Source organism: Podospora pseudocomata, chromosome 5 (genome assembly GCF_035222375.1).
Source record: "Podospora pseudocomata strain CBS 415.72m chromosome 5, whole genome shotgun sequence".
In the NCBI taxonomy this organism is placed as follows: domain Eukaryota; kingdom Fungi; phylum Ascomycota; class Sordariomycetes; order Sordariales; family Podosporaceae; genus Podospora; species Podospora pseudocomata.
In genome coordinates, this window is record NC_085889.1 from 234,442 (window position 1) to 248,966 (window position 14,525).

Sequence of the window (14,525 nt, forward strand, 5' to 3'; positions counted from 1 at the left end):
AGGGATGGACGACGCGATGAGTTGAAGTGTCGAGTCGCGTCTGGGGTCTTTGGTCTTGGGGTTCATTGAAGGTTGTGACGATGCCAAGCCGGCAGGCAGATTTTTAGCGTGTGCCCGCTGAAAGCACAGACCATATCTGCCGCTCCCCTACATGGTTGATGCTGACTCTCATCATTACTACTTATTTCATCATCTCATCCCATTTCACTAATAGTAGTTAGTTATCTTCCGCATGAAATATGTACATGAAATCGGCCTGCTACTCCATATGTAATCTATCACAGTTCCGGACCCTCCCAATTCTCCCTCCTCAACCTTCCAAACCAAGCCTGCTTGTGTGGAAAGGCAATCTCTTTCTCCTTGCTGAACCCTGCATATTGTAAATGTTGAATAAACCTGCAAAAGAAAGCCAGCCAGTTAGTTAGCCATTTAGGCAATCCTTCCATCAAGACGAGCATGTCATCATACCTCTCATTGTCCACCCTTGGCTCTAGGCACACGCTCTGGGTCCGATAATCAGCACAAAAGGCCCAGTGCACCAAGCTCGTCAGCCAGCTCTGCACTCTCCCCCGTGCCCACTCTTCTCCAATCAAGACATGGCAACCGCGATCATAGTCGTCAATAGAACCTCCGGCATATCTCCCCAGAATGTCTTCCTTGACCCAATAAAGCTCAAAATAGCCAAAGGGCACACCGTCCCACAGGCCAATAGCTGGGAAGCTATGCCTTGACTGCAATGCATTAGACAAAAATTTTGGCGAATACTCGCCCCAAAAGGCCGAAACACGAGGACTAGAGTGCCATTGTTGAACCAAGGCTGTATCGCTGAGTTGACAAAGGTGTGTATGTGTTGGAGACTTGGGACCTGTGGGTCCGAGGTACGGGACCGGATGAAGTGAGATGGAGGCGACCCTAAAGGACAGGTACTGGTTCACCGAGGGTATGAATCGGGTATAAAAGACTTCCCCCATGCGAGGAGGTTTCGGGCGGAGGGGATGCCGGGTGTGATTGGTTATGGTGTAAGGCAGTGATGCGGGAGGGTAGTATGTCGGTAGGTGGGATGCCGAGAAAAAGGGGCCGATCGGAAAAGAGGGTACACTGGCAAGGGTGGTAGGTGGTGGCGCACCGGGGAGATCCGAAATGTCGGCAATTTGTGAGATGGTACGCTCGCCCTGGGCTGGCGATCCAGGCCGGCTGGGAGTCGGCGACGCAGTACCGGATCGGGTGAACTTGGTGGTGGGCTGGAGCGTGAAGAGGAACAACCGGCCGGGGGTCTGCCAAAACATCCTGCGCGAAACAAACATGTTGGCCCATTGGTCATCTGTCTCGTCCAGCGCGGTTCCCACGGCAGAATTGAAGCTTGCAATCAAGCCCATGCGCTCCAGTTTTGGTATCAGGTTTCTCCCCTTCAGCAGGCCGTCTCTCTTGATGCGCACTCGCCATTCGCCACGCGGCCTGCCAGCTGCAGGCGTCAACCGGGAGGCATCCGTCGTCAGGGCAGACGGGGGAGCCTTTTGGTGGAAGTACCAGCATAGCGTGACCCATAGCATCATGGCTACCTGCCGAGTAGGGCTCGCTGCTGGCTTGAAGTCATGGCTCGAGGGGCTCGATATGGACGAGATGAAGAGGCTGTCGTTTAGGAGGGTGGGGCTTGTAAAAGCGTGGATGTGAGACATCTTTTGGGGCGCGGGGCTGCCATCGACATCGGCTCGTATCGAGTCGTTATCGGGGGTGCTTCTGCTGCCAGAGCTGCCATCGTCCGGGTCAACAGTGTGGATGACGATGGTCCAGCCGGCTGGAAAGGCGTTGTGGTGTACAGAGAGGTCATTGGACTTGAAGAAGAGGCCGGCGAACACAGGTGTAACAGTATAGCTCTGCCCGTCGGGCAGGTAGATGACCTGTGACCCCATGGAGGGTTGTAGCACGGGTGCTGCTGTGAAGGTGGAAGCGTAGGGTAATGATGGAGGCGGGGCGTTTAGTGCACTGTGGGGTACCTATGGTGTCTGTTAGGCAGCTTGATAGGTCGCGGGTTAACAAGGACGAGAATAAGACGGCGGCGGGCCTTCTTCTCTAGAAGATTTCCATGGCGATATCAGAGTGGCGCTGGCGGCAGCAGGCATGAGATGTATGGGGTGATGTCTGCTTGCAGCTTTATGTGAGCTTCTGACACCTGCGTGCCTCCAGCGGGCGCAACGAGGGGCAGGGAGGGGTTGCAGGGATCAGCTTGCGCATCTTCCGTCATCCAGGAACATCGGGAAAGCCAATCCCTGCTTCTTTGGTAATCACCCCACTGTTATTGGAGGACATCGGACAGGGATCAGAATTTACACCAGACCCTTCTCTGCCTCTTTCCAGTGGGGCTTTCTCAAAGTGTGTTCGCTAAAGCGCTGTTATCTGCATCCATCATCAGCATTGGGCAACATCACTCCACCTAGCGATCATTCAACATCTGACCGGGACAGACACCGCCAGCTCAGCCCCCTTGGAACATCAGGTATCAAATGTATGAGGTAGATTCGATACACTAGTATCTCAAGAATCCTTCTTCTTGGACTTGTCTTGCCTCTTCTTTTCCTCCTCTGTAAACTCCTCGTCCTTTTCCTTCTCGTCAGACCGGTTGTCCTCTCCGTTCTTGGTATTCTCCTCGTCCAAAGCTTGCTTAACCTCCTCTCCCAAGTCCCTCGCATCGTCCCACTCAACATCATACTCGATGGCAATCGCCTTGATCTCCCTCCTCAGCGCATTTGCTTCCTGCACCAACTGTTCCCATCTTTCCAAGTCAAAGCCCTTCGCCTCATACAAGGCATTCTGTCGCCTCGACACCGTCACGTTCATGGCCGCCTTGTAACTGAGATCCTTGCTGATATAGAGAAACCAGAGATATCCGCCCATGATTGTTGTCAGTCCGGCAAGGTAGGTGACTGGTTCAATGAGATCCCACCCATAATCGGTATGAAACGTGACATAGTACACAATCACCCACCAGCCCGTCAAAATTCCGAATCCTCCCTTGGCCAACAGGTTCGCACCACGATGCGCCAGCAAGTCACACTCCTTCTTGATCTTGGCCAGCCTGTCTAGCTCATGGCTCATCTTTCGCAGCCTGGATCGCATGTAGAATGTCCTGTCGTTGAAACTCGGCACCGTCACGCGCATCTCCAGGTGATAGCCTTCGACTTCGATGGCAAACTCGCGCCCTCGTGCTGCATCACGGATGAAGTCTCCCATCTCGGTGCTCGAGCTCCAACGGACCCAGCGCTTTTCCTTCCCTTCCCTCTCGGGGCCCTCGTGGCCCAACCCAGAGTACGACGCCACGTGTGTTCTCTTCGACGCGTCTTGTCCCCCGGCGTCCTTTTTTCGCGCTTCGGATCGGCTTGTCGGTTTTTGATCACCATGTTCGGTATCCTCGGCCCGGAAATATATACTCGGAATCTTTTCTTTACCGTCTTCCAACACAGGTGGTAGCTCGGCTTGGATGAGGCGCTCGACGTAGGATAGCGGTTGTTGCGGGTGGACCAGTATGGCTAGGGGCTGAATGGTGTCATTTTGAGATATCGAACGGGCATAATCGGGCTTCTCTTTATCGTCACTGTTGCCGTTGTTCTGCCTGTCCTTCTCGACGCCCATGGGCAAAGGAAGGATCAGTTTCAGGAGCCGAGTGGGCGTGGTCAGGAGTTTGCCTTTGGTGATGGGTTGGATGTCTTCGCCTTTTGGGTCCACGGTAGGCTTGTCGGCTCCCTCGCGGTGCCATGGTCTTTTGATCTGGTGCTGTCGGACCTTTACTTCCTGCTCCTGTTGGTCCAAGAACTTTTGGTCGAGTTTTCTGGCTTTCGTATCCCCAGGTCGTTCGGCTGGCTTGGACGAGAAGTGGCGCACGGCTGGGTGGCATAGGGGGAGTGGGAGACAAGAGTGTCTGCGCGGAGGAGATGTCGTCAGTTGGCGCGGCAGCCGCCGGAATACATGATTCATGGCGTTGTATTTGAGTTTGGAAGTTTGTCTGATCTCATGCAGGTGGCCTGCAGGTGGGAGCTTGGTGTCGAGGAGTCAAGCAATCGAGGACGTGTGCAGGAGTTGAAGAGAGAGAGCTTCAATATATAAAAAGCAGTGTCGTAGGGACGATCATAAAGTCATCAAACACACAACATCAATTAGAAATGGGAAAGATTGACCCATCCTATCAGGCCTGAAGAAGATGTCAAGTTTGGGCAGCTGGAAGGTAGAGGCTGAGCTCCAAGCACGCGCATGACGTCACCGCAGCCAGCGAGCGTGCTTTCAACGGTGGTGGGTCCAGTCTTATTGCCAGGTTCCAGTGTTCCACGCTTAAAATAACGTCTTGGAATCTCCATCAGACCATCACCTTTTCACCATCACCATCACCATCATCGCCATCATTACCCAAACAACAGATCTGCTCTTGACCCTGGTCGCTCGGTGTGATCCTCTTCCACGCGGGAATGCGGGCAGCCCAGCCAATGCCAGTGGAATCATCATGTGGCTTGACACTAGAGATAAGGACCGGCGATAAGCCAGGTACCTACCTATCTGGTAGATACCTGCTCCAGAAATGTCTCCTTGACGGACAGCGCCCAGCATCCGTCAGTGTCATTGTAATCCAGATCAGTTGAGTGAACAGGAATGGACGCTTCTTCTGACTCGAGCTCGCCCGCGACTCTTGCTACCGAGCCCCCAACCCGCGATCGAGCGAGACTATCCTCCCGACCTGAACGTCCTTGCGATACCTGTCGCAAGCGCAAGCTGAAATGCGCAAAGGCCCCTGGTCATGAACGATGCGTTCTATGTATATTCCACGACCGCGACTGCACCTATGAAGATGCGCCTCAGCTGAGGAGGAAAAGAGGCTCCGGTGTCGGACAGCCTTCCCCGGAGACGGTGGACAGCAGCACCACATCCGGCAAGAGACGAAAAGCTATCACTGAGGATGCCACCCCGTCACTCCTCGACCAAGCTCTCGGTCTCCACCGAACGACACATTTCAAGTACATTGGCTCGAGTTCTCCCCAGCAAGAGAAGCTAGTCGACATTATACATCAAGTTGGCCCATCACAGGACTGCTTGACCGGCACCAAGTTTCGTCGTGTTGCGCACCATGTTACCTTCTTGTCCAAGCCCGACCATGATGCGCCCTTGAGCAATGATACAGACCGAGATCTGGAAGCAATAGAGAGCCTAGTGAGCCCCCACGGGCGAGGTTTGGTGGACTTGTATTTTGGAACAGTGCACCCAAGTTACCCGATCCTCCACAAGGGCGTTTTTATGGAGAAATACAAACGATCCTATACCGAGTTTTCGCCTCCGCTTCTCGCGGCCGTGTACCTGCTGGCCATGGACTGGTGGGAGTTTGACCGCAAACTGTCATCACAGGCCAAACCGGATACCGGCGCCTTGTCACAATGGGCCACCAAGGCGCTGACGGATGTCATGCATCGACCCAAACTGTCGTCAGCACAAGCTGCGCTCTTGCTGTTGCAGAGGGCAGGCTGTGACTCATGGATCCTAACGTCCCAGGTTGTTGCCCTGGGTGAGGAGCTAGGATTGCACTTGGACTGCTCCGACTGGAATATTCCTGACTGGGAGAAGGGTCTTCGCCGCCGCCTTTCCTGGGCCCTTTTTATGCAGGACAAATGGGGGAGTCTCATTCATGGCCGTCCATCGCATATTTCGTCCTCATGCTGGCAGCTTCCTGACATCACCCTGGCTGACTTTCCCGAGTCCGCGGCTGATGACGAGAATAAAGAAGGCAGCAGCGAAGTAGAGAAGGGTCGACTCTTGTTCATCCATTTGACCAGACTAACCATGATTATGACAGAGGCAAAGGAATGTTTGTATGGACCACACGACACTCAAGTTCAGGCAATTGTCAGATCTGCAGGCCTTCAGGGGCTGTTGGAGCTCGTCAAGCCTCTTGTTGTCCAGCTGAAGGACTGGATGCACTCTCTCCCGCCAGAATTGCGCATGTCTGATATCAAGACGAGGAAGCTCTGTTCCAACGGCTACCTCCACCTTTCTTACTTTGTGACCGAAATCATTATCCATCGACACATCATCAGCAACCTTGATAGTGCCCCGTTGCCGCTCATAGCTCTGTGCCGCGATGCTGCGCGGGCCAGACTTGAAAGGGCTGTTGCCTTTGTCGATGCTCTCAAGCCGGAGCATCTCCAGGCGTTTTGGTGGTTTGCCGCGCCGAAATCTCTTGCCTATATCAGGACGTATGGTGGGCTGCTGTGGGCTACCAGTGCCACGGAAGACGAGGCTGAGTTCTACCGGAAGAAGCTGGCGGATTTCCGATGGGGGTTGAAGGTCAGGGCAAAAGGGGTGGGGTTCGTGACGGCAGCCTTGAAAGAGATGGAGGAGAGCCTGAGCGAGATTGATATGAGTCGGGGTGTGGCTGTCCCTGAGTCGACAGGTGGCTGAGTTTATGGTTTTGTGAAAGCGATGTGGCGGCAGGACTGGGAGCTCTCGTGGTGCCTTGTATGACTGCAGATTTCAGTTTGGTTTGTCGGTTTGATCTGGATGGTTATCCCTCCAGTATGCTGGACAAGTTATACATCATGACTTTGCCCCATTTGCAAAAAGAGTCATCCATGTATGTCCCTGACATCTAGCACCGTCGCTGAGAGCTCTTGTATTCCGTCTGAGAACCAAAAAATCATCATGGAAGATGGCACAAATAGCACCAGCAGCGGCTAGGTACTTGGACTTGTCTGGTCGAGCTGAACCACTTGAGGAAAGAAGTACTTTTTCTGTTGAAAAGGGGTAAAGTGATGTAGTTGAGAGGGTATAATGTGTTAATGTTAAATGGTAATACACCAGATATTCTAGACTGTGATATATAGCCGGGGAAAGAAAAGGAACATAACTGCTGATTTCAGGCTCATGGCATATAAGGGAGTTGACCTGCGTACTTGTTGACTGAACGGACTGGTTTGCTCTTGACAGCTCTAACGCCCACGGTTGAAACCTTGCCTTTGCAGGTAGACGATAGGGGATAGCAGATCTGTGAGCAAGTGGATTATGGAGCTCCGGGCTCCCTAGGTGGACTGATCTGGCTGGTATATAGAGTGACGATATTGATTGAGGTATCAGACGTTTCTTGGACGCACAAGATTCCGTTATCAACCATCTCAGCTGCTGAATGATAATGATTGGCTTATAATATCCTAATCATCATATCCGTGTATACTATCTGTATCATCTCCGAGATTTCTTGGGGGTAATAAGGCCCCACTGAGACCTCCAAGATACCACTCGAGTTGACAGGCAAGGTGAGGTCACAGTGACTCTTGCATCAAGTACATCTATCCGTACATCATATCCTTTCGAGACAGCCCTGTATATGCCGCAGGAGATTGCCAGATGGGTTGGATTGGACGGATTGCTTTGCTATGTGGCTCTGTGGGGAATACACCGATGCATCCCTCGGTTCAGCGGCAGGAAGGAAAGACGAAGCTATCGAACAAGGGGAAGCGTGGGATGGATTGTGGATCAAGCTGGCCAAGCGAGCATGTTGCGGTCTGCGAGATTGTGTGGACTTTGTTCCCTCTGCCCTGTAGGGTTGGAGAACGGTAAATAAAAACGGTCGAGCATGGTTGAAGGGTGCCATCGCAAGCGGGTCGAGAACCACGGCAACCAATGTCACTCCAGGTCAGACGGGACAGTTGGAATTTTTTCTCCCATGTTGGTCATCCAGGATTATTATTCTTTGCGTAACAAAGTACCGGAGAGTTGCCCTTGTTGAGAAAAAAGAGAGGCTAAAGCTGTCGGAAGACGAACCTGGTCATTATGTCATTTTCTCACCTTTGTTATTGCTACCATTCTCAACAAACCCCTGAAAACCTGTATCAAACACACAGCTCTCGGCGGAGGAGAGAGCGCGGGGGGATAACTGCCGCGTTTCACCCCGTGGGGAGACAGGGCAAATGCGGACTTGTCTCCGTATACCATCCTCCGACTGGTCCTCCCACATCATTTCCGACCATGGTGAGGTTGAAGCTTGCGTCGCATGGCCAGCCGATGGCAACGAAAGAGTTTGATCGGGGATACAGACAGGTCGGCGATCGTCTGAGTGTTTAGCCTGGGGGATTTGTCTAGTCTGAACCAGCACCGAGATGACGTCCCGCTGACCCCCCACTCAAGAGACCAGCATCTGGACAGGGCTGTCGTAGTGTAAATTTCAGCGGATATGCCGATATCGTAGAGTAGTAAGGGGAGGATATCGGGCTGGTTGCTCCGATCTACCAAGTGCACCGTATCGACTCCGTATCGACCTTGTTCCTAGTCGCCGAGGCGAAATCCAAGACGGCGTCGAAGATATCGCCAACAGCGGCCAGACAACAAATCACAGAGCCGCGGCCGGGTTGTGGTGACTTGGGAGAGATGCGGGGCATCCACCATGGTCAAATGCCGAGCGTCCGTGAACTTTTTGGCGCGGTGAGCAGCGGATCTTGGCGCGAGTCCAGGCGCACGTTTGGGGAAGCACAGGAACGCGCCATCTCATGTCCAGATCTAGAATATGCTATGTCCTATAGATATATAGGTAAGACACGAACACGAAGAGAGCTGACAAGTTAGTGTACTGTACATACCTATCTCTAGAGGCAACAGAGCGAGATGAGGACTGGAGGAGGCGTGTCGCTTGCGAGCACAAAAACGCTCACCTTCAGCCTCGGGATGTGTCACGGCCCCAATAAGACAAGGATACCCTAGCCGTGACATATCCCCCAGTGGACACACTGACCCAATAAGCATCGATCCTCAGCAACGGAGAATGGCCCTAGCTCGCTGACGAACTTGTGGTAGGGCTGAGATTCTGCCCTGCGTGCCTTGCACAGAAGCCACCGAAAACGCCATCCCCCTCTTTTCCATCACAACTCATCACAGTACGAATCGTTTGGAGTCAACCAACACTATCCCAGCACCGTCACGGGCAGCATGCTCTCTCACACCGAACTGTATCCTCGTTTGGTACCTACTCCATTCCGATCATGTACATCGGTTGGGTTCTGGCCGCCGTATCAGGTTGTTGGTGACACAAGATCAGATTTCGTCTGATGAGAATTGCCGTCGGGATGACATGACAGACAGCACAGATGAGTAAGCCCGGCTGGCTAGCTTCCAAGCTGGAAGCAAGGTCAAACTCCGAGGCCCCCAAATACCTCATCCATACGGCCGGTGTCGAGTGGCGAGAAGCGGTTGATAGTGCTTGCTGTGCCTTTTGTACTCTAGAAGCTGAAAGCTGCTGAGAACATGGACATGGCGGTGAGGGCGGTGAGAATGAAGCTCTTCCACAAATGATCAGGTAAGCGAGTGCGAGACACCAACCTTTAGTATAGGGCGGCGACGGGCCGCAGATTCTTGCCCCGTTGTTTGGTGGTGACGAGGAGATACACTTACGAGCAGAGCAAAGCAAAGCGAAGCCCCGCTCGACGGTCCCGTCATCACGATCGCCACGGTACCATCTGTGGTTTCCTAATCCTGTTGCGGGCCGGCTTGGACGGGAAGCCAACGGCTGGCAAAAATACCAACGTGGTACGGGGACGGTTGCCCGCAACCCTACAGGGCAGACTGCCGCCCGCCCTCCAGTGGCTCCGTATCTCTGGAAAAACGGGCGAGACGCCCTGGCCTGGTCAAAGGAAGGGGGTGTTGGGCGATAATTATCCCTGCCATCTCTCTCGCCGTGTTTCCCTCGGTCGTGTCCGTTTTGTTGTTTTATACCTATTGCCGACTTTGGAAATCCGAGTGTGGTGTGGACAGTGTGGTGTGTGTGGTGGGGAGCTGGTGGACGGACGCACAAGCTGACTCGGGTCTCCTGGGCCCTATCCAAACAGGCTAGCCTGAGGGAATCTCATCCAACAAGCCCCGATCTGTCTCGCTGGGCGGGGTGACGACGAGGTGAGACACGGGCGGGTGACTGTGATGAAAAAGCAATAGGGCTGAAGCCTAGTGTTGTGTAGTGTACAGTAGCAAGGTCCGGGTCTTGAAGAATGGAATGAATATACATACAATCAAATGTCAGACTGACACGACCGAGTGAGCCGACGGTGATTTCTTGCTGATCTCCTGCTTGATGTGTGCTCAGAGGGCAGCTGTCATCATCGGCCACTGTCGGCACACAACCGAGTGCAACCATAAGGAAGGTATCCAGAGAGATGTCCTCCTCAGCTGGTCATAGAAGAAAGCATGGAAGGAAAAGACCAAGACACGGCCATGCCCAGCTCGTCCAGGGCGACATTAGTTTGGACTCCAAGTTCGACGCCGTCTCGAGTATTGGGTAATACCTCACCGCTGCCCCTCTTTTTGAGACATGGGAGAACCCTCGACCCGACTCGCCATGGCGCCAAAACCGTGCGACAGAAGCCCACAAGGCACAACACCACAATTTCCAGTTCCTTTTTCCTTCAGGCGCGCGCACTGTCAAAGATCGCCCATCCTGCCATGCCTGCCATCCATGCCCCCGCCCTCCAGCCCAGGGCTAGGTACCTCCACTACCTACCTAATCAATGCTCACACCCCCCTCCCCCCCGGGCCCTCGAATACCTCCCCAGTCACCTACCGTACCAATCAATCACCCCCCGGGCTCCCCTCCCCTCTCCCGTCCCCATCTCCATTATTCTCCAGGGGCCCATCCATTATCCATTACGGAGTATCCATCCATCTGTTGAAATGCTACCGCTACCGCTGCCGCATCGAGAGCTCTGATCTCCCTTCCCATGTTCTGTTGATAATATTTTTATTTTTATCTCTTTTTTATTTTTTTTTTGTTTTTTCGCCTTCACTGCTCCTCCTTACCTCCCTGACATTAGGTAGTACTAGGCTGGAAGACGGATTGAGCTCGCGCCTACCTTACAGAGTACCCTTACCTACAACACAGCCAATCCCTCCGATCCCTCCAATCCCCCTCTCCGAGTTGCACCTGAGAGGTGCATCGGCAACACCGAGGCCTCTCTCTCTGTCTCTTTCTTTCTGTCTCTGTCTCTCTGTCTCCTGTCTCCTGTCTCTCGCGCTCGCGCTCGCCCGCTCTGGACGGACACCGGCAATCATTGTTTCTTGTTGCTTGACGGAAGCTTGGTTTCAGCTGCCGCTCTCTTCAAAACCAAGGCGGTGGCAAGGCTGAGGTGTCGAACCACTGGCCCTGTGGTTCAGCTGTTCAGGTCCTTGGTAGCCCCCAGGGACGTCATCTCTCGAGCTCGAGTCGACCATCAATACGAGCAAAAACCATGGCTGCCATTCCCATTCAGGCCCCGTCGTCGCGACACGGGCCAAGAGACACCATGAACAGCGGGCCGCTACCGTCTTTATCAGGCCGCGATGGCGGATTCCCTCCAGGTCCTTTTGCGCCCATGTCCCATCGCATCCCATTTAACGACAACCTCTCGCCCTCGGCTGCTTCGAATCCCATGGCGATACGCAACAGAGACACCGACTTCGCACCTCCACCGCTTCCTCCACCGCGCCTGGTGCCCATCAACGGACCCATCGACCCAAAGGAGCATCAAAAGTGGGAGGGAATGCGGAAGCGCGACACCAACTATGACGGGAGCGTAGATAGCGGTTTGGGCATGAGCCCCCACGACTTTCGCAGACGCGACTCGGACTACGACGAGACATACCACAGCTATGGCTCCAACAGGTAGCTTCCCCCTTGGGATTCTGTAACAGAGGTCCAAGGAGCGCAATCGCTAACAGTGTAAACAAAACACACAGATCTACGACCCTCCCATCCTTCAGCGCAATCAGCCAGACCATGAAGAGCTTCCGTCCAAGCCACGAGGCCATTGACAATTCCATGCTCAACAGGCTCAACAGGCCCACCATACGCCGCTCCGGTCTCAGCACATCCCACAACGAACTCCCACCCCCTCGCGCCCATCACGCTGACCTTTCGACGCTATCTCTTCCCCATAGGTCCAAGCAGCCCTTCCTCGATATTGGTTACAGCAGGTCCCCCATGTCGGCTACGTCGCCTGGACCTTCGCCGTTTGGCCACCCGGGACCTATGGATTACCGATCCCCATTGAGTGCCGCTGATAGTACCGACCTTGAGCGTTCCCCGCGCTCGCACAGGCTGCACAGCACACAGTCCATGACGGACAGTGAAGGACCAGGTCTCTCGCACGGCGGGCATGATTACGAGGGGCGCGACGAGGATGTGGATTTTCCCATGGAGGAAACTACGCGGATGCGCAGGCTAAAAATAGAAGACCCCTGGAGGGAAAGGGAGCGCGAGAGGGAAAGCTACCAGCCGGGTCAGAAGCGTCGTGCATCGTCGCCCCCAAGCGACGATGTGCCCATGGCGAGCGATTCTATGCGGTGGCCTGGCCGGGATGGGTCTGGCATCTCGCGCGGATCCCCCACACCCAGGCTGCTCTCTATGCCTCAAAATTCCACCTTGGGAGGCAGATCCCCTGTGAGTCGCAGCGGAAGCTACAGCAGTAATCTCACGACGAGTAGCATGACGCTGGGCCGTCGTTCGCCGGGACTGAGCCCCAGCGGTCTCTCGCCGACGGATCCGATGAACTGCGGCAGCCCCTACGGCACACCGCTCAGCATGACGGCTGGCTCGCCCAGGTCGGCAATCGGGATGGGCCTGGGGCGGTCAGCGGCCGCTGCGGCACAGCAGCCGACGGGAAGAATCGCGCTGGTCCCCCCCAGAAAGGTGGCCGAGATGCCCAAAAACACCAATGGGGGCAGCCTGGCCGCTAAGCTCAAGGGCCCTTACATGTGTGAATGCTGTCCCAAGAAGCCCAAGAAGTTTGAGACGGAAGAGGAGCTCCGGTATGTTTTTTTTTTTTTTTTTTTTACGAAACACAGCATGCTGATCGAGCTTACAGCACACACGAGGCTGAAAAGCAATATGAATGCACCTTTTGTGGAAACCGCTTCAAGAACAAGAATGAGGCCGAGAGACATCAAAACTCTCTACACGTGCGTCGGCATTCTTGGTCTTGTTCAGCCCTGACGGGCTACGAGCGGGCCTTCCACGATAGCACGGCAACACCGGGTGAAGCCGACACGTGCGGATACTGCGGAAAGGAGTTTGGACGCAACGGGCCAAACGCCAGCGTCACCGACGAGGACTGGGAGAAGCGGATTCGCCATCTCCAGGATGTCCACAAATTCCGCGAGTGCAATGCCAGCAAGAAGTTTTACCGGGCCGACCACTTTCGGCAGCATCTCAAGCACAGCCACGCCGGCACCAGTGGCAAGTGGACGAATATGCTCGAGAACGCGTGCATGATCGAAGAAGACGGTGTGAGTGTTGGTAGATGAGGGACGGGGCCATCAGTATGGGAATAAAGCGGGAAGGATCAAAACAGGGCAGATTGCCGGGCCGGGAAAATCTCTGATGGGACGGGTCGACCAGTGACAGCATCAGAAGGCCCTTTTTTACCACCTAGGGGCGTCAGGGTCAAGGTCGGACGCACTTCGGGTTTTCCATTCAGGACACGCGGTGTGGCGGACCTCTCTTTCTTCTGCGCCAAGCCGGGGCAGCATGGAGCGGGACCTTCGCAGAACGGGGCCTATTTGGGTTAAATTGTTCAGAGGAAAGGAGGGCAGATACGGCGCACCTCAACCGCCAAACCGGGCCAAAATACGGCAAACATGCAGGCTGTCAGCCCTCCTCTCTGTATGTGTGGCTTCCAGATATCGCTCACGAGCAGGGCCCCACACCACCACCACCACCCTCTTGTTTACCAATGGCACGTTGACCAGCGTCTGCATGGCAGCTTCTCTTGCAGATGGCTGGATGCTGTCGTCAGGCCTTGTTTTTTTCCGACCCCAACGGTCTCGTTGAACTTTGGCCAGAGGGCTATGCAGGGCTTCACACCACTCTTGGCAGAAGGAAGGGAGGGGGGGGCGGTTACGACGAGCCGAGGACAGGCAGTTTTACGTGATGACGACAAATGAATCTCATGTCCAGTTTTCTGCTTTTTACACATTTTTTCTCTCTTCAAGCCTGGCTGGCTGTCTGTCTTGGCGCATGGTGGGAGTGGAAGGGGGATGTTGTTTATCACGAGTACATTTGGGCGGAAGAACATTTTGTCATTTTTGTCATTTGATCAAGCATTTACCATCACGTACATTTTGTTCTTGGCAGCATTGATGGGGAAAAGCGTGAGGATCGATACCAGGGGCGAATGAGATAGGTGTTGTCAGTGGCTGGGTTGTATATCGTACATACGGTTGGTCTTTTATCTCTTATTACGAAGAGTTCAAAAAGTAATTCATGATCCACTGTTCTATCATCACTTCGGAAAAGAAGAAGCGGAAACAGGAGGATTTGTGAGGGGCCCACTTTGGAACTTTTCAGGGGTCCAGAAGAGGTGGTGCCGAGAGGGGGCCGCTAAACCTTACCAGGCGCCGCCGCCGCTGTCCGCCGCTTTGGGGCTGTCAGTTTTGCGGCCTGCCCCGCATTTTTCCCTTTAGTGAACGAACTGACGACTGCGGGGCAGAAAAATCCACGATCGATCCACCCGAAACCACTATCTACCAATATAGCAACAAGC

At 54.2% G+C, this 14,525-nt stretch overlaps 4 protein-coding genes across 4 annotated transcripts; 2 read left to right on the forward strand and 2 right to left on the reverse strand.

The window, feature by feature from the left end:
- Positions 1 to 278: 278 nt before the first annotated feature.
- On the reverse strand, positions 279 to 1,910 carry QC762_502440 (uncharacterized protein; the record flags this gene model as incomplete). The annotated part of the gene is made up of 2 exons (XM_062890670.1): positions 279 to 396; positions 469 to 1,910. The coding sequence occupies 2 exons, from the start codon at positions 1,908 to 1,910 to the stop codon at positions 279 to 281; spliced, it is 1,560 nt and encodes a 519-aa protein (XP_062741495.1).
- A 622-nt stretch (positions 1,911 to 2,532) lies between these two features.
- Positions 2,533 to 3,969, reverse strand: QC762_502430 (uncharacterized protein; the record flags this gene model as incomplete). Its single annotated transcript, XM_062890669.1, has 1 exon — positions 2,533 to 3,969. The coding sequence occupies one exon, from the start codon at positions 3,967 to 3,969 to the stop codon at positions 2,533 to 2,535; it is 1,437 nt and encodes a 478-aa protein (XP_062741496.1).
- Positions 3,970 to 4,635: 666 nt separating this feature from the next.
- Positions 4,636 to 6,432, forward strand: DAL81_2 (Fungal specific transcription factor; the record flags this gene model as incomplete). The annotated part of the gene is made up of 1 exon (XM_062890668.1): positions 4,636 to 6,432. The coding sequence occupies one exon, from the start codon at positions 4,636 to 4,638 to the stop codon at positions 6,430 to 6,432; it is 1,797 nt and encodes a 598-aa protein (XP_062741497.1).
- Positions 6,433 to 10,225: 3,793 nt separating this feature from the next.
- On the forward strand, positions 10,226 to 13,287 carry QC762_502410 (uncharacterized protein; the record flags this gene model as incomplete). The annotated part of the gene is made up of 3 exons (XM_062890667.1): positions 10,226 to 11,647; positions 11,722 to 12,792; positions 12,849 to 13,287. Exons 1-3 carry the CDS (start codon positions 11,235 to 11,237, stop codon positions 13,285 to 13,287), a joined length of 1,923 nt encoding a protein of 640 aa, XP_062741498.1. The 5' UTR covers positions 10,226 to 11,234.
- Positions 13,288 to 14,525: the final 1,238 nt, after the last annotated feature.